Source organism: Cygnus olor, unplaced genomic scaffold (genome assembly GCF_009769625.2).
Source record: "Cygnus olor isolate bCygOlo1 unplaced genomic scaffold, bCygOlo1.pri.v2 S102, whole genome shotgun sequence".
Classification (NCBI taxonomy): domain Eukaryota; kingdom Metazoa; phylum Chordata; class Aves; order Anseriformes; family Anatidae; genus Cygnus; species Cygnus olor.
This window is the reverse complement of record NW_024429084.1, coordinates 79544-98595: the sequence shown is the minus strand read 5'-3', so window position 1 is coordinate 98595 and position 19052 is coordinate 79544. Positions and strand designations below refer to the sequence as shown.

The 19052-nt window shown below is 50.8% G+C and overlaps 1 protein-coding gene across 1 annotated transcript; it reads right to left on the bottom strand.

Annotated features, from left to right (window-relative positions):
• Positions 1 to 6023: 6023 nt before the first annotated feature.
• LOC121063087 (olfactory receptor 14J1-like) lies at positions 6024 to 6950 on the bottom strand. Its single transcript, XM_040543420.1, has one exon. The coding sequence runs from the start codon at positions 6948 to 6950 to the stop codon at positions 6024 to 6026; it is 927 nt and encodes a 308-aa protein (XP_040399354.1).
• Between the last annotated feature and the right edge of the window lie 12102 nt (positions 6951 to 19052).

Here is a 19052-nt window from a genome sequence, read left to right as displayed (position 1 = left end):
TGAGCTTTGGCCGCACAAATTTTCTCCCGACAGAGGCGAACAGCACCTCTGTAGCCCTGCCATGTCACCCGACCTCGCTTCCAGTGGCCACACTGGAAGCTTTTTCCTCTTAAGCTCTAGAAGAAGATCCCTGCTCAGCCAAGCTGGCCTTCTGCCCCGCCTGCTTCACTTCCGACATTTTGGAATCGCCTGCTCCTGTGCTCTTAGGAGGTGGTGCTTAAAAAGATGGACCCCGATACCTTCCAAAGCAGCTTCTCAGGGGACCTTCCTAACTAGTTCCCTGAGCAGCCTGAAGTCTGCCCTCCCCGTGTCCAGAATTCACAGAATTGGAGGGGTTGGAAGGGACCTCAAGAGATCATCGAGTCCAACCCCCCTGCCAAAAGCAGGTTTTGTGGCAGTTTTCCTCCTATCAACAAAGATTTTAAACTCAACCGCTTTGTGATTGCTATGGCCAAGATGGCCACCGATCAAAACTTCCCATGTGGCTGCAGCCTCTCAGATTATTTTTGCCTATGTTGTCCTGGTTTCAGTTAGGACAGAGTTAGTTTTCCTCCTAGTAGCTGGTAGGGTGCTATGTTTTGGATTAGGATGAGAAGAGCGCTGATAGCATGCTGATGTTTTAATCGTTGCAGAGCAGTGCTTACACCAAGCCAAGGACTTTTCAGCTTCTCGCTCTGTCCTGCCAGCAGGCAGGCTAGGGGTGCAGCACGAGCCGAGAGGGGACAGACCCAGGACAGCTGACCCAAACTGGCCAAAGGGGTATTCCATACCATCTGATGTCATGCTAAAAAATATATAGGGGTGGCTAGCCAGGGTGGGGGGCCGGCTGCTCGGGGATAGGCTGGGCATCGGTCAACGGGTGGTGAGCAATTGCATTGTGCATCACTTGTTTCGTACACAGTAGTAGTAGTAGTAGTACTATTATCATACTATTATTATTATTATTATTATTGTTATTCTTATTTCCTGTCTTAATAAACTGTCTTTATCTCAACTCACAGGCTTCACTTTCCCATTTCTCTCCCCCATCCCAGAGAGGGAGTGGGGAGGGTGAGCGAACGGCTGTGTGGTGTTTAGCTGCCAACCGGGTTAAACCACAACAGTCCTTTTTGGCGCTCAATGTGGGGCACGAAGGGTTGACATAACGACAGATCTGACCAGAGTGTGTTAAACTAAAATTGGTATAAGTATTCGACCTGCTTAATAGTTGCTAGTCACAATGTTGATTGCTTTAATCTCGAGTCTGCTGTGCCTGTTTTCCAAATTGAGTTTTATAGCAAGTTACTTTCTGTATGTGCTTCCTGTCGTGCTGTTTATCCTTTCCGGGCCCTGGTTTAAGATCAGTATGGTACTGTGTGTTGTAACAATGGCTTATGATATGATGAAATTTCTGGTCACGACTCTAACCTGGTATTTGTACCCAGCACTGTCGTCGACTCTATACTTTGGAAACCATATCTCAGAAACTATTAGCAATTACACCTATTGCCTTTTTTTGTCAGGGAGCCAATCTGTGGAGGGGACAGGGGAAGATATTTTTTCCTATTTGTTCACTCTCCCTTTCTCCTTCACCACCCTCTTATCCTCTGAGCTAGTTACGATAGTTCTCCAAGATGTTGAATATCCTTGGGATACTCAGACCACCATGTTCTTGTTGTTATGTCTCCTGAATGCGCTTCAGGTTTTGTTTAAGGTTAAACAACTACTTACGAATCTCATCCAGAGATCTGTCTTGAGGCGGGATAGTTTCGAGTGGCAGGGAGTGTGGGAGGATATGGGCAGGTTTCTAGAGCAGTGGGCACCTCCAGTGTTTTGGACATTCACCCCTGAACAACTGCAAAATCCTAAAAAACTGGTAGAATGCTTGAAAAAAGGGTGTCATGACTCTGGCAGGTCCAAAGTGACACAAATCACTGTAGTGTGCTGGGGTCTGGCCTACGCCTATCGAGCTGCAATTGATGCTACTATCAACCTAGTGACAGACCCTGCAGCCACTCCAGCCCCTGCAGCTGTTCCAGCTCCTGCAGCCGTTCCAGCTCCTGCAGCCGCTCCAGTTCCAGCTCCTGCAGCCACTCCAGTTCCAGCTCCAGTGTTCTTCTTGTGGCATCACACTGCCCACCACATCCCACAGACCCCAGGAAAAGCCCTGAACCAGACATGGGTGTGTAGGATCTCCCCTCCGGTAGCTGGTATCGGGCCTTGGCCCTTCTGCTTCATCAAAACATTTCTCATCACAGTGCCTTTGACTATCTGTAATCATGGCCTCCAATTATCTGCTCTAACAAGTTCTTGGGGAGACTCTCTTAGTAACGGCCCTCAGTGGGGCCCGTTAATACTCCAAGTCACTTCAACTTTTTCTTCTGACTTTACTTTCTCAATCGGTTGCATCATTCTCCTCTCAGTACCTGAGCTTCATAAATTCAGCACCAAAATACACCGTGGAACTCATTAAAATGAAGAAACTCCTAACGCTTCTTACATAGTTTTGTTCAAGACTTCAAGACTTGTACAGCTAATTGGAGAGCTTTCATGGTGTAGTTAAGGAGGAAGATTTCAAAGAGCACCTAATAATTTTTTTTTCTCATCTTAAAGGATGCGTTTAGTTTAATTTCGGTTTGGAGCATTTCAATTCACTAATTGATATTGATCCAGGGTGTCTCCTTTGGGGAATTGCATAGATAGGAAAAGCAGACTCTTGAGATCCGACACCGCATGGACAACCTTGCTCCTCCCCACCCCAGCCCTGACATTTCTCCCATTGTCTGCTTGGTGCTTGCATCACTTTTCCTTACACCACACTTCTGCACCAAAGTCTGCAGCTGGATGTTACAGCTCCTTTGCACCAGCTCCCACCTGCTTTCCTTAGAGACCTGGCTGCACTCAGGTGCAGAAGGGTTTTTCCTATTTCCAGCCAAAGAACGTGAAAACATGCTGCAGTTATCCAGAAAACAAAGCAAGCTCATTGTGTATGCCTCCTGTGAAGTTTACCTTCACAAAAGAATGACTGTAGAAGTATTTTATACTGATAGATAGGAAATTAAAAATGATAGTGTTATTATTAATCCATATCATATGAATTCAATGAGAAATGATGAGGATCTTGGTAAGGAAACAATTAGACAGGCTGCTGATAGATGGACAAGCTGGGCTGCTTCTACCTGAAGCTCAAAGCAGCAACTGGGTCTGTGAGAGCAGTCTAATGATCAAAGAGTAAGGGGAGGGCAAACCAGGAGAACCATGGTAAGTGCGTAGGTCCAGACAGGCAGCTGGAAAGGGGACATTCAGCAGGGTCTGTTTAACCAAAACTTGTGGATGTGCCTGGAAGATGAGGGAGCACACCATGATAGACAAAGCGATGACCAAGCAAGTACAGGTGAACTTCAGAATTTCTTCTCCAGCGATGAATATACATCCTGAAAATTCACATTTCTTCATGATAGAAATTACACTTTGTGTGTAATGTTTTATAAAAAGGATTGAAACATTTGAGGTGATGAGTAGTTGCTCTTTTACCTAAGTACTAAAGAAATTACTGGGTATTCAGGCAGAGCTTTGCTGTCAAGACAAAAAGCAAGCAGGACATGCAAGAGACCAGAGCCCTTTGGAGGATGCATATGGAGCCAGGTGGAGATACCAGAGCATGTCCACTGCCAGCAGTGGTCTTTGTCCCAATAACCCCAGCCCAGCCCAACACATGAAACCCCTTCAAAGACAACACCCTTGTTCAGTGGGTTCTTGGGACTCACCTAATGTTGAAATGGCCACTGGAAAACCCAATATACTCTCCCTTATTCCTAGTTAGCAGCTGAACATCCATTTACCATCACGGGTCATCTGTGGCAATCTCAGGCTGAAAGACTCAAGAGCAGGACACTTCAAAGGGCTGAGGCAGAACCCATCAGCTTACCCCAGTTTGTGAATCATCCCCTTCCAACAGGGATATGAAAGTAAATAATGTGAAATGACCCGTCAGGTCAATGCACAGACTACGGGAGAGTCCTACATACTGTGCTGTAGTGGTAGAAGGCAAAAAGCATTGCATTGTGCCTCAGACTAATCAAGGAGACCTAATCCAGTTCATCCACAAGACAAAGAAAAAAACTTGAAGCTGAGTGAAGGACGTTGAGTTGTGACCTAGAACGAAGAAGGATGTTGATCACTGGGGAAGGAACTGTCCCTTTGTGCCATCACCAATGCAAATTACACAAGAACTACATCACATAAAGTAACCCGTCCCACCCTGGCTCTGTCACCTATGGGGCAGGAGAGAGGGAGCTGACAGCCAAGGGACGCGTTTGGGTGTGGAAGGTGGGGCCCAGCACAGACAAGGAGTCAAGGCAGTGGGGTGGGAGGGGCCAGGAGAAGCAGCCCAAGGGGTGGTGGTGCTTGTGAGGGCACGTTTGTGCCAGCAGCCTGAGTGGGCAGCAGCTGTGTGTAGGCGAGGGGAGGGCAGGAAGCGCATGCCAAGAGCGCTCCTGCCAGCAGAGACAAGGCCGGGGCCGAGGGCAAGGGGAGAGGCAGGCGCAGGGCAGGGGGCTGCAAGGGCCATGCTGAGCTCCCTGCCCCTGCAGCAGCCGCACTGGCCCTCAGCAGACGTGCTGGCCAGCACGCACTGGGAGGTCCTGGCGTGCATCAGAGAGCAGCAAGGAGGGCGCTGGAGAGGGCCGGGGCGAGGCGGGTGGCAGAGCCCCATGCAGGGGCTGGCTGGGGGTCACCTCTGCTGCAGGCAGCGCACGCAGCGTGGCAGGAGGAGGGCAGGCAGGGCTCGTGGCCACGGGGCAGAGCCTGGCCCTGGATGCCCCATGAGCGCCTTGCAGGTCCTGGCAGGCTGCGGTGAGGGGACGAATGCCCTGGGCCCCCTTCCTGCTCTGCCCAGGCCAGCAAGGGCCCAGAGTGGCCTCCTCTCCCCTGCCCCTGCAGCTCTGGGCTCCCTTCGCGCAGCCCTGGCTCTGCAGCACCAAGCCCTGCTGGGAGCCCTCCCCTGCATGCTCCCACCGCTCCCTGACGCTGCCGTTGCCCTCTGCTGGGCACTGCCCAGCCCAGCCCAGCCCCTGCCCACCTCTCCCCACCTCCCTGCTCTCTCCCCAGCCCAGCCCAGCCCAGCCCAGCAGCCCAGGCTGGGCTGGCCCCAGGGCAGTGCCCACCGCAGGCCGCTGCAGGGCTCTGAGCACGGCCACCACAGCCCCAGCCCCTCGCAAGGCACCGCAGCTGCTGGGACAAAGGCGGCTCTGGGCCTCCCCAGCAGCCCCCGGGCTGGGGCCAGCCACAGCTCAGGAGATGGAGGTCCGTGAAGCTGCAGGAGCCCTGGTCTCTTGCCTGGGAGATCCCCAGCACAGAGTGCCTGTGCCGCGCAGGGCCAGCCCCGCTCCCCAGGCCAGCACAAGAGGCCTGGCCCAGGCACAGAGCAGCTCCAGATTCCTCTCCAGGATGCCATTTGCAATCAGCCCCAGCACCAGTGGGACAGTCCCAGGCCAGTTAGAGTACAGTTACTTTTTTCTGGGCCATGTGTCATCAAGGCAGGAGCTCCCAGGCCAGTCTTTGGTCCTTCACTTATCATCTGAAGCTCTGACTGAATGTCAGCACAGAAAAGTAAAAACCTTTTCAGGGAGCAGCTGCTTGGTTGTATTCCTGACACCATATTTGGAAGACGCGTGCAGAGATGCGTCAGAGATGCCACTGTACAAACAACAGGACTGTCACCCCAAGAGAACCTGAGAGCTAAGAGAAATGGAAGGGAGTAAGCAGAGAGTGTGGAAGTGAAACAAGAAAAGACCAGGTCCTGTTGCTGGCCATGGCCATGGCTCCAGGGAAGCAGCAGCCCCGACCCAAAGGCAGCAGAGAGGCAGAGCCCAGCGGGCAATGAGGGGCAGCCCTGAGAGCCACCGGGGCTGCTCCTCCATGTGGCAGCTGGGCTCTTGGCCCTGAGCCCCTCCTGCGTGCTGGGGCTGCTCCCCCAGCTCCAGAGGAGTTGGGAAGAGATGGCAGCTGAGACCAGTGTATATCTGATGGCTTCTTTGTTGTCTTTATTTACAGAGATACCCCCAGAGTTTCCTCATTGCATCCTTCAGCTGTGGGTTCCTCATGCTGTAGATGAGGGGGTTCACTGCTGGAGGCACCACCGAGTACAGAACTGCCACCACCAGGTCCACGGATGGGGAGGAGTTAGAGGGGGGCTTCCAGTAGTCAAACATGGCAGTGCTGATAAACAGGGAGACCATGGTCAGGTGAGGGAGGCATGTGGAAAAGGCTTTGTGCCGGCCCTGCTCAGAGGGCATCCTCAGCACAGCCCTGAAGATCTGCACATAGGACAACACAATGAAAACAAAACAACCAAAGACTAAAGAAAAACTGAACACAAGTAGCTCAACTTCCCTGAGGTAGGCATCTGAGCAGGAGAGCTTGAGGATCTGGGGGATTTCACAGAAGAACTGGTCCACAGCATTGCCTTGGCAGAGGGGCAGTGAAAATGTGTTGGCCGTGTGCAGGACAGAATAGAGAAACCCGCTGCCCCAGGCAGCTGCTGCCATCTTGGCACAAGCTCTGCTGCCCAGGAGGCTCCCGTAGTGCAGGGGCTTGCAGATGGCAACATAGCGGTCGTAGGCCGTGATGGTGAGAAGGGAATACTCTGAACCAAAGAAGAAGATGAAAAAGAGGACTTGTGCAGCACATCCCTGATAGGAGATAGCCCTGGTGTCCCAGAGGGAATTGGCCATGGCTTTAGGGACAGTGGTGGAGATGCAGCCCAGGTCAAGGAGGGCGAGGTTGAGGAGGAAGAAGTACATGGGGGTGTGGAGGCGGTGGTCGCAGGCTACGGCGGTGAGGATGAGGCCGTTGCCCAGGAGGGCAGCCAGGTAGATGCCCAGGAAGAGCCCGAAGTGCAGGAGCTGCAGCTCCCGCGTGTCTGCGAATGCCAGCAGGAGGAACTTGTTCACAGAGCTGATGTTGGGCATTTGCTGACTTTGGACACAGGTGTCTTTGAAGAGGAGAAAAAAACATAGTTAGAACTGACTTCAATGAGGAAAACATATTGCATGTCTTAGAAACCCCACAGACAAGCCTCTCTCTTTGCAGGAGAACCTTTCTGCAGCTCTCTTGCTTGAGCTGCGGCTGGTGCTGGCTGAAAGTGGCACTGGGAGCAGGGGCTGCTCTGGGCTCCAGAGGAGTCCTTCCTGGTGTGCAGCAGGAGGGAAGCAGGAACATGGGGGAAACTCAAGTCCAGTCCACTTGTCATATCCATGAGCTTTGCAGTGTTGTTGCAAACAACTCATCTGAATGCAGAGTCTAGCTGTAGGGATTTTGTTTGCTTTGTTTTATTCCAGTTGCCCTTGTAATTCTTAGGAGAGGTACTGGATGGTTGAACACCTGGACATTTCCTGTGCACTCCTGGTGAAGTCCTGTGTGTGCCAGGAGGCAAAGGGACTGTCCCTTGTTGAAGACTGAGCAGAGCAGCTCTGCCCACCAGTCCTGTTCTCAGCTGACCTGTGCTACCCCTCTGTGAGCTGCAGGACCATCCCAGTAAGGTGTTTCCCTGAGAAGAAACTGGAGACAGCTGAGAGCAGAGAAGCCCCAGTCCAAGTGCAGCTGGACAGCATCGTTGTCTCTGGCTGAAGCTCACAACCAGAATGAGCTGAGGAGATTGTCCTTGTCTGGGCTCTGCCTGCTGTGCTAGCCATGCCTGCCCCACAGCCCATGGGCTCCAGGGGGGAGAGGAGGCCAGGGAGGGGCGTTTCTGGCAACAGCTCCTTCTGGCCGCCTGCCCCTCTCTCTGCTGCCTGCAGCTGTCCCTGCCGGGAGCTGCTGCTCTGTGCCCACCTCTTCTTTCCCACTGCCGGTGCTCACAGACCCCATCCCACGCGGCTGTGCTCAGCGCTGCCCTGCAGCACCCTGCCACCAACAGGGCCCTGCCAAGGGGCACCTCCATGGCTGCAGGAACTACGGGGCAGCTGGCAGAGAGCCCAGCATGGCCAGCCAGGGCAGGGTGAGCTGACCAGGGGCACCTGACTTAGGGCACTCCAAGGGGCTTCTGCCAGACTTCCTCACCTCGCAGTGCAATCCAGCAGGACTCTCAAAGCCTGCTGCATTGCCCACTGCCCTCCCAGAAACAAGACCCACGAGGAGACCCTTTCAGGACCTGCAGCCGCATGGCCCTGCAGCCAGAGACTTACCTTGTCAAGGGCTGTGCAGATTGCTCCTGCAGTCAGCTCTCAGCATCCTCCCGCTCCCAATCGCCTCCAACCCCTGTCTCCTTCTCTCCTCTTTGCATGCCACTTGTGGTCAGAGCCCCCAGCCCTGCTGCGCTGTGCAGAGGAGCTGCTCCTGGGCAGAGCTGTCTCTGCACCAGGGCCCTCTTGCCAGGAGCTCTCTCTGTCCCAGGAGCCCGGCCCAGCTCGGCACCAGAGGCCCAGCCCAAGGCATTGGAATGACTCCTCTGGTGGCTTTGGTGATGTGCCCACGAACCTCAGGCACTGAGAGACAATTGAAGAAATCTCTCAAGAATCAAATGCAAGTTTCCTGGAGTGCCCCCCTGAGGGCCAGCACTGACATAGCCTCCCTTGGAGCTCGTTAGAGCAGAGCATTGGAGGCAGTGAGGACAAGTAGACAAAGGCAATGTGAAGGTGACACTAATGTATTGAAAAACAGGCTTTGACCCTTGGCCCCTGGGACAGGAGATCCTTTCCCTTCACACACTGCTCAGTGCTCTTCCTGGGGCAGTAGGAGATGGGGATGTGCATGGCCAAGTGCAGGAGAATGGTACGACCCCTGCCTGGTTCATGGGTGGTGGTGAGGAGGCAATGAGGCCCTGGTGCTTTAACGATAAGCTGTCTCCTCATAGGCCTCACTGTCCAAGGCAACAGCCATAGCCATTGACACAAAGACCTCAGTCTTGTTGGGACTTTCAGCCTTTCCAGTGTCCTTGCTCCTCTCCACACCAGGCTGTCCAAGGGACTCACAGACCTGCACCTCTTTCTCTGCTGACTGTAGATCCCCATCTGTGTGGTGTCGCACCCGATCTGAGCTGAGTACAGTAACTTACATTTTCCTGGTGGCCATGCCCCTCGTAGGGCAGCTCTGTAGGAAGCTGGCTTGGTTCCTGGTGAGCAGGCACCACAGCTCGTATGGCATCCCTCGTGGTGCCCAGGCCCTCCTCCTCCCGGGCACTGCTCACTCAGCAGGGTCCCAGTCTGCCCTGATGTGTGGGGTTACTCTTCCTCCGGTGCAGGACTACGACTCTTCTCCTTGTAAAGGTCAAGAGGTTTCTGTAGGCAAAATCCTGCAGTTTCTCAAGGTTCTCCTGGACAGATGCTCCATTCTGTCAGATGTTAATTTCTGCAGGAAGATGGCTCACCCTGATTGTGCTGTCTCACAAGATAGCATCAATGAGGAGTTACTGGATACTGTGGACAGTAGAGGAGTAACTAGTTGAATGGAATTGCAGCCAAGACTCACAGAAGGCTAGTGGATGGAAGGCTGCCAGATTTCACCTTTTCTGTGCTTCTCATGTATGCTGTCATTTTGTCTGAAGCTGTGTCCTAAATGTTGTTAAGCTGTGCAAGGACCAAATTGGAAGGCCCAGACCCTAGTGGAGCTCAATCTATCTATTACTGTCAGAGACAATAAAAAATGTTTTTATAAAAACATTGAAAAAGAAAAGAAAGGAGAAGAAAAAAAACGGAAGGGAAGGGAAGGGAAGGGAAGAGAAGGGAAGGGAAGAGAAGGGAGGGGAAGGGGAAGGGGAGGGGGAAGGGAAGGGAGGGGAGGGGAGAAGGAAGGGAAGGGGAAGGGAAGAGGGAAGGGAAGGGAAGAGGGAAGGGGAAGGGAAGGGAAGAGGGAAGGGGAAGGGAAGGGAAGGGGAGGGGAGGGGGAAGGGAAGGGAAGGGGAGGGGAGGGGAGGGGAGGGGAAGGGGAAAGGAGGGAAGGGAAGGGAGGGAAGGGAGAGGGGGAGGGGAGGGGAGGGGAGGAAGGAGGGGAGGGGAAGGAAAGGGAAGGAATGGGAAGGAGGAAAGGAGGGGAAAGGAGCAGAAAGGGAAGGGAAGGGAAGGGAAGGGAAGGGAAGGGAAGGGAGGGAAGGGAAAGGGAAGGGAAGGGAAGGGAAGAGGGAGGGAGGGAGGGAAAGGGGAAGGGAAGGGAAGGGGAAGGGAAGGGGAGGGGAGGGGGGGGAGGAGGGAGGGGGGGGAAGGGAGGGGAGGAGGAGGGAGGGGGGAGGGGAGGGGAGGGGAGGGGAAGGAAGGGAAGGGAAGGGAAGGAGAAAAAAGGAAAAAAGGGAAAGGGAAAGAAAGGAAAGGAAAAGGAAAGGAAAAAAGGAAAGGAAAGTAAGAAGGAAGGAAGGAAAGGAAAGGAAGGAAGGAAAGGAAAGGAAAGGAAGGAAAGGAAGGAAAGGAAAAGGAAAAGAAAAAAGAAAAAAGAAGAGAAAAGAAAAGAAAAGAAAAGAAAAGAAAAGAAAAGAAAAGAAAAGAAAAGAAAAGAAAAGAAAAGAAAAGAAAAGAAAAGAAAAGAAAAGAGAATTAAGGAGAATCTTCATCCTTTATTGGATGTGGGAAAACAGAATTAGAAGAGATGAGGAAAAGGCTGAGGTACTTAGTGCATTCTTTACCTCAGTGTTTAGCAGCAAGACCAGTTGTTCCCCTAGTACTCAGCCCCCTGAGCTGGTAGATAAGGACCTTGAGCAGAATGAAGCTCTCCTAATCCATGAGGAAATGGTTAGAAAACTGCTACTGCACTTAGATGTACACAAGTCTAGGGGGCTAGATGGGATCCACCCATCTGAGGTACTGAGGGAGCTGGCTGAAGTGCTCTCCAAGCTGCTTTCCATCATTGATCAGCAGTCCTGGCTATCAGGGGAGGTCCCAGTCAACTGGTGACTAGCAAATATGACGTCTGTCTACAAGAGGGGCCGGAAGGAGGATCCGGGGAACTACAGGACTGTCAGTCTGACCTCGGTGCTGGGGAAGCTCCTGGAGCAGATTATCTTGAGTACCATCATGCAACATTTTCAGGACAACCAGGTGATCAGGCCCAGTCAGCATGGGTTTATCAAAGCCAGGTCCTGCTTGGCAAATCTGATCTCCTTCGAAGACAAAGTGATGCTCTCAGTGGACAAGGGAAAGGCTGTGGATGTGGTCTACCTGGACCTCAGTAAGGCTTTTGAAACCATTTCCCACAGCATTCTCCTGGAGGAACTGGCTGCTCAAGGCCTGGATGGATGGATGCATCAATGGGTTAAAAACTGGCTGGGTGGCCAGGTCCAAAGAGCCATGGTGAATGGAGCTAAATGCAGCTGGAGGCCAGTCACTAGTGGTGTCCCCCAGGGCCCAGGACTGGGGCCAGTTCTCTTCAATATCTCCATCAATGATCTGGACGAGGGGATCAAGTGCACCCTCAGGAAGTTTGCAGATGACACCAAGTTCAGAGAGAGTGTTGATCTGCTCGAGGGTAGGAGGGCTCTGCAGAGGGATCTGGATAGGCTGCACCCATGGGCTGAGACCAACTGTATGAAGTTCAACAAGGCTAAGTGCTGGGTCCTGCACTTGGGCACAAAAACCCCATGTAGTGCCACAAGCTGGGGGAAGAGTGTGTGGAAAGCTACCTACCCAAACAGTTCTGTAATTCTGTAAATATGAAAGACAGCACCATACCAGCTACTAGGAAGAAAAATTAACTCTATCGCAGCCAAAACTAGGACAATATCCACCCCTCATTCCATACCATATACGTCATGCTCAGGTCCAACACTTTTCAGTTGATCACCACCACCTTTCCTGTCTTTTGATATGCACACAAAAATATCATGCCCTTAGTCTATTGGTGCCTGTAACAATAACAATAACAACTTATTCCTTTTGTGTCTTTTTTTTTTTTTTTTTTTTTTCCTCCCAGTTCTCTCCTTCATCCCATTGCATGAGCAGATTTGTAGTGCTGAGCTGCCTTCTGGGTCAAGCCACAGCAAGTCTTTTTGGTGCCTAGCGTGGAGCACAAAGGTTGAGATGACAGATCTGACCAGAGCATTTTAAAAGTAAATTGTTATAAGCATTAGAGCAGTTTAACAGTTGCTGATCACAATGTTGATCTTTTTGATCTCGGGTCTGTTGTGCTTGTTTTCAGAATTGTGTTGTATAGCACACTACTAACTGTCTGTCTTCCATGCCATGCTGTTTATCAATTCTGCGGGCTGGTTTAAGATACTCTTTTGCTGTATTGAATAACACTGACTTATGACAGGATAAAATTATTGCCACCTCTGTACCTCAGGAACCATCTCTTCACCTCTTAAAACTATTAGTAATTACATTCTTTTACACTTTTTGCCTTTTCTCCTCAGGGAGTAAATCTATGCGGGGTGGGGCAGGAGGTGGGGGGATGGAACTGGTATGGACAGTAGGGGACGCTTTTCCCCACTTCTTCACTCTCCCTTTCTCCTTCACCTCCCCCTTCTCCTCCAGGCTAATTACAATAGCTCTTCAAAGCTTTGAATATCCTTGGGATGGTCAAACCAGCATGTTCCTATTGTTACATCTCCTAAATATGATTCAGGTTTTCTTTAAGTTTAAACAACTACTTAAGCATGCCATCCAGAGATCTGTCCAGAGGCAGGAGAGTTAGGAGCGGCATGGAGTGTGAAAGGATATGGGCAGGCACCTAGAGCAGTGGGCACCTCCAGTGCTTTGGAACTTCACCTCTGAGAATGTGCAGAATCCTAAAAAAACTGTGAAATGCTTGAAAACTCTGTGTCATCACACTGGCATTTCCAAAGAGACACAAATAACTGCAATGTGCTGGGGCTTGACCTATGCTTAACAAGCCACAGCCAACACCTCTCCAACCCCTGTGACTTTTCCTGCAGGCACACGCCAGCCCCTGTGGCAGGCCCATCAGCCACTCCAACTTCTCCTAGACAGATTCTCCATTCTGTCAGCTGTTAATTTCTGCAGGCAGATGGCTCACCCTGATTGTGCTGTCTCTCACAAGATAACAGCAACAGGAGTTGCAGGACAGTTTGGACAATACAGGAGTAAGCAGTTGAATGAAATTGCAGCATAGACTCAGAGAAGGGCAGGGGATGGAAGGCTGCCAGGTTCCACCTTTTCTGTGCTTTTTTTCCATCCATTCTTTCATGTTGTGTGGAGCTCAGTCCTCCATGTCTCGAAGCTGTGCAGGGACAAAATCAGAATGGCCAAATCCTAACTGGAGCTCTATCTGACTATTACTATCAAAAAGAGTAATTATATATAACATATATATATACATAACAAGAGCATTGAGGAGCATCTCCATCCTGTATTGGATATGGGGGGAAAGATAGCGACATAGAAACATAGAAGACATGAGGAAAAGGCTGAAATAATTAATTCCTTTTTTGCCTCAGTTTTTAGCAGCAAGACCAGCTGTTCCCCTGGTACTAAGCCTCCAAAGCTGGTAGATAAGTACAGGGAGCAGAATGAAGCCCTCATAATCCATGAGGAAATAGTTAGAGACCTGCTACTCCACTTAGATGTACACACATCTATGGAGCCAGATTGGATCCACCTGTCACTACTGAGGGAGCTGGCGGAACCACTTGCCAAGCTGCTTTCCATCATTGATCAGCAGTCCTGGCTATCAGGGGAGGTCCCAGTCAACTGGCGCCTAGCAAATATGATGTCTGTCTACAGGAAGGGCTGGAAGGAGGAGTCGGGGAACTACGGATCTGTTATTCTGTCCACGGTGTTGGAAAAGCTCATGGATCAGATTATCCTGGGTACCATCACACAACACTTAAAGGACAATCAGGTGATCAGGCCAATTCAGTAGGTGGTTATCAAAGAGAGGTCCTGCTTGACAAATCTGATCTCCTAAGACAAAGCAATGTGCTCAGTGGACGAGGGAGTGGCTGTGGATGTGGTCTACCTGGACATCAGTAAGGCTTTCAACACCGTTTCTCACAGCTTTCTCCCAGAGAAACTGGCTGCTCAAGGCTTGGGCGCGTGTATGCTTACCGTCGCGTACCGCATGTTCATGGGGAACCCGGTACTAAATCATTCATGGACGACCTGATTCTGGGTCAGGGTTTCGTATGTAGCAGAGCAGCTCCCTCGCTGCGATCTATTGGGAGTCAGTCCTCGACACAAGCTTTTGTCGCTTTTCGCCCTTGCCGCCTGTCCTGGTTTCAGGTAGGACGGAGTTAATTTTCCTCCTAGTAGCTGGTAGGGTGCTATGTTTTGGATTAGGATGAGAAGAGCGCTGATAACATGCTGATGTTTTAATTGTTGTAGAGCAGTGCTTACACCAAGCCAAGGACTTTTTAGCTTCTCGCTCTGTCCTGCCAGCGAGCAGGCTAGGGATGCAGCAGGAGCTGGGAGGGGACAGACCCAGGACAGCTGACCCAAACTGGCCAAAGGGGTATTCCATACCATCTGACGTCATGCTGAACAATATATAGGGGTAGCTAGCCGGGGTGGAGGGGGGGCCGGCTGCTCGGGGATAGGCTGGGCATCGGTCAACGGGTGGTGAGCAATTGCATTGTGCATCACTTATTTCGTACACATTATTACTATTAATACTATTAATACTATTATTATTATTATTTTTCCTGTCTTAATAAACTGTCTTTATCTCAACTCACAGGCTTCACTTTCCCGTTTCTCTCCCCCATCCCGGAGAGGGAGGGGGGAGGGTGAGCGAACGGCTGTGTGGTGTTTGGCTGCCAGCCAGGCTAAACCACAACAGTCCATTTGGCGCCCAACGTGGGGCAAGAAGGGTTGAGATATCGACAGATTTGACCAGAGTGTGTTAAACTAAAATTGGTATAAGTATTCGACCTGCTTAATAGTTGCTAGTCACAATGTTGATTGCCTTAATCTCAAGTCTGCTGCGCCTGTTTCCCAAATTGAGTTTTATAGCAAGTTACTTTCTGTATGTGCTCCCTGTCATGCTGTTTATCCTTTCCGGGCCCTGGTTTAAGATTGTTATGGTACTGTGTGGTGTAACGATGGCTTATGAAATGATGAGATTTCTGGTCATGACTCTAACCTGGTATTTGTACTCAGCACTGTCGTCGACTCTATACTTCGGAAACCATATCTCAGAAACATAGCCCTACCATTTGCTATGGACTGATCCAGTCTGCGCTGGAGCAGGGGGAGGCTCCTGAACACCTGCAGTACATCGATGACATAATTGTATGGGGTGACACTGCAGAGGAAGTTTTCGAGAAAGGGAAGAAAATAGTCCAAATCCTTCTGAAGGCCGGTTTTGCCATAAAACAAAATAAAGTTAAAGGACCTGCACGAGAGATCCAGTTTTTAGGAATAAAATGGCAAGATGGACGTCGTCAAATCCCAATGGATGTGATCAACAAAATAACAGCTATGTCTCCACCAACTAGCAAGAAGGAAACACAAACTTTCCTAGGTGTCGTGGGGTTTTGGAGAATGCATATTCCAAATTACAGTCTGATTGTAAACCCGCTCTACCAAGTAACTCGTAAGAAGAATGCTTTTGAATGGGGCCCTGAGCAACGACAAGCCTTTGAACAAATTAAACAGGAAATAGTCCATGCAGTAGCCCTTGGGCCAGTCCGAACAGGACCAGATGTAAAGAATGTGCTCTACACCGCAGCCGGGGAGAATGGTCCCACCTGGAGCCTCTGGCAGAAAGAACCTGGGGAAACTCGAGGTCGACCCCTGGGGTTTTGGAGTCGGGGATACAGAGGATCTGAGGCCCGCTATACTCCAACCAAAAAGGAGATATTGGCAGCATATGAGGGAGTTCGATCTGCTTCGGAAGTGGTCGGTACTGAAGCGCAGCTCCTCCTGGCACCCCGACTGCCGGTACTGGGTTGGATGTTCAAAGGAAGGGTCCCCTCTACACATCGTGCAACTGATGCTACATGGAGCAAGTGGGTTGCACTGATTACTCGGCGGGCTCGAATAGGAAACCCCAGTCGCCCAGGAATCTTGGAAATGATTATGGACTGGCCAGAAGGCAAGTACTTTGGGATATCATCAGAGGAGGAGGTGGTCCGTGCTGAAGAAGCCCCACTGTACAACAAGCTACCAGAAAATGAGAAGAAATATGCCCTGTTCACTGATGGGTCCTGTCGTATTGTGGGAAAGCATCGGAGATGGAAAGCTGCTGTATGGAGTCCTACACCACGAGTTGCAGAAGCTGCTGAGGGAGAAGGTGAATCGAGTCAGTTTGCAGAAGTGAAAGCAATTCAGCTGGCCTTAGATATTGCTGAACGAGAAAAGTGGCCAGTTCTCTATCTCTATACTGATTCATGGATGGTAGCAAATGCCCTGTGGGGGTGGTTACAGCAATGGAAGCAGAACAACTGGGAACGCCAGGGCAAACCCATCTGGGCTGCTGCATTGTGGCAAGATATTGCTGCCCGGGTAGAGAACCTGGTTGTGAAGGTACGCCATGTAGATGCTCATGTGCCCAAGAATTGGGCTACTGAAGAACATCAAAACAACCAGCAGGTGGATCAGGCTGCTAAGATTGAAGTGGCTCAGGTGGACCTGGACTGGCAACATAGAGGTGAATTATTTATAGCTTGATGGGCCCATGACACCTCAGGCCATCAAGGTAGAGATGCAACATACAGATGGGCTCGTGACCGAGGGGTGGACCTGACCATGGACACTATAGCACAGGTTATTCATGATTGTGAAACATGTGCTGCAATTAAACAAGCCAAACGGTCAAAGCCTCTCTGGTATGGAGGACGATGGCTGAAATACAAATATGGAGAGGCCTGGCAGATTGATTACATCACACTCCCCCAAACCCGCAACGGCAAGCGCCACGTACTTACAATGGTGGAAGCAATCACCGGATGGCTGGAAACATATCCTGTGCCCCATGCCACCGCCCGGAACGCTATCCTGGGCCTTGAAAAGCAAGTCCTATGGCGACATGGCACCCCAGAAAGAATTGAGTCAGACAATGGGACTCATTTCCGAAACAACCTTATAGACACTTGGGCCAAAGACCATGGTATTGAGTGGGTGTATCACATCCCCTATCATGCACCAGCCTCCGGGAAAGTTGAACGATACAATGGACTGTTAAAGACTACACTGAAAGCAATGGGTGCTGGGACATTCAAAAATTGGGATACACATTTGGCAAAGGCCACCTGGTTAGTCAATACTAGAGGATCTGCCAACCGAGCTGGACCTGCCCAATCAAACCTGTTACGCACTGTAGAAGGGGATAAAGTTCCTGTAGTACACGTAAGAAACATGCTGGGTTAGACAGTCTGGGCTACTCCTGCCTCAGGAAAAGGCAAACCCATTCGTGGGATTGCTTTTGCTCAGGGACCTGGATGCACTTGGTGGATAATGCAAAAGAATGGGGAGGTCCGGTGTGTACCTCAAGGGGACCTAATACTGGGTGAGAATAGCCCATGAGTTGAATTGTAGTATGTTAATTATCATATAACACTGTATGTCATCGCTACCATGGTTGCTATATATCATAGATGAAAATGGTGATTAATTAGAAGGTATTGGAAAGAGTGTAACCTGAGCATGACATAAATGGTATGGAATAAGGGGTGGATATCTGTCCTGGTTTCAGTTAGGACAGAGTTAATTTTCCTCCTAGTAGCTGGCAGGGTGCTATGTTTTGGATTAGGATGAGAAGAGCACTGATAACATGCTGATGTTTTAATTGTTGTAGAGCAGTGCTTACACCAAGCCAAGGACTTTTTAGCTTCTCGCTCTGTCCTGCCAGCGAGCAGGCTAGGGATGCAGCAGGAGCTGGGAGGGGACAGACCCAGGACAGCTGACCCAAACTGGCCAAAGGGGTATTCCATACCATCTGACGTCATGCTGAACAATATATAGGGGTGGCTAGCTGGGGTGGGGGGGGGGCCGACTGCTCGGGGATAGGCTGGGCATCGGTCAACGGGTGGTGAGCAATTACATTGTGCATCACTTATTTTGTACACATTATTACTATTAATACTATTATTATTATTATTGTTATTATTTTTCCTGTCTTAATAAACTGTCTTTATCTCAACTCACAGGCTTCACTTTCCCATTTCTCTCCCCCATCCCAGAGAGGGAGTGGGGAGGGTGAGCGAACGGCTGTGTGGTGTTTGGCTGCCAGCCGGCTAAACCACAACACCAAGGCAAGTTGCCACGTCAGGCGCGCACGACTTTGGCGGGACTACCCCCCGTGCTGCCCAGCGCTGAATAAACATACCTACTTTACAGTCTTACTGACTGTGGAGTCTGTTTTCCGCAAGTCAGTTTGGCGAACCAGGCAGGAGATGCTCTGCTCAGCTGCGGGATCGACTGCGGAGCAGATGCCCCTAGGTGCACCCCGAGTATTTTCCTCGGAGGAGCCTCCACTCTCAGCCGCTCACCGCGGGAGCAGACAAGGACCTCCTGAAGCTGCGGACAAACGGTATGTTTTACAGTACAGGAAGGGCCTGTAAGTCGTGCGCGTGGCCGGGGCAGCTGGTAAATCGCACAGAGACATCTGGCGTGCAGCATAGTCCCCATGTGGGAGGAGGGTACCCTACAGGCTGGCCGATAGAGCGGTCATGGGAGATTTGGTGACCGATGGAGTGGTCAAGGGGTATTTGCTGACCGATAGAATCAAGGGGGATTTGCTGACTGATAGAGCAGCCGCTAGCGATCTTGGCAGTAGATCGAGCAAATGCGAGGTTACCGCTGCATCCCAGTTTTGGGAGCCAGGACGGACCTGCTAATGACTGTATACGAAGCAGGAGAAGGGCAAGCGGGCCTCTCAAAATTGTGACAAGGTTATCTGGGTAATATTTGCAGCTGCTGGAGGGATAATAATTGGAGTGTTGATAATTGTATGTCTTATTTGTGGATGTCTGGGCATCTCATGTTGAAAGCATTTGTGTATGTGTTTGAGACAAAGTATTGTTGTGAAGTGAATTACTCCACAAGGAACACGGCCGGAGGCGATCCAAACAAGTTTGGTTATTGTTTTAAGTGATATATTCTTGTGGTATGAGCGAGAAGTGCAAGGGGCTCACACACTCTGTGTGATTGCGGGATTGTGCTGTGTGAGTGAGATGCAGCAATGCTGCG

Coding starts and splice junctions, on each gene's coding strand:
- LOC121063087 (XM_040543420.1), bottom strand. CDS start 6,950: ATGCCCAACATCAGCTCTGTGAACAAGTTCCTCCTGCTGGCATTCGCA.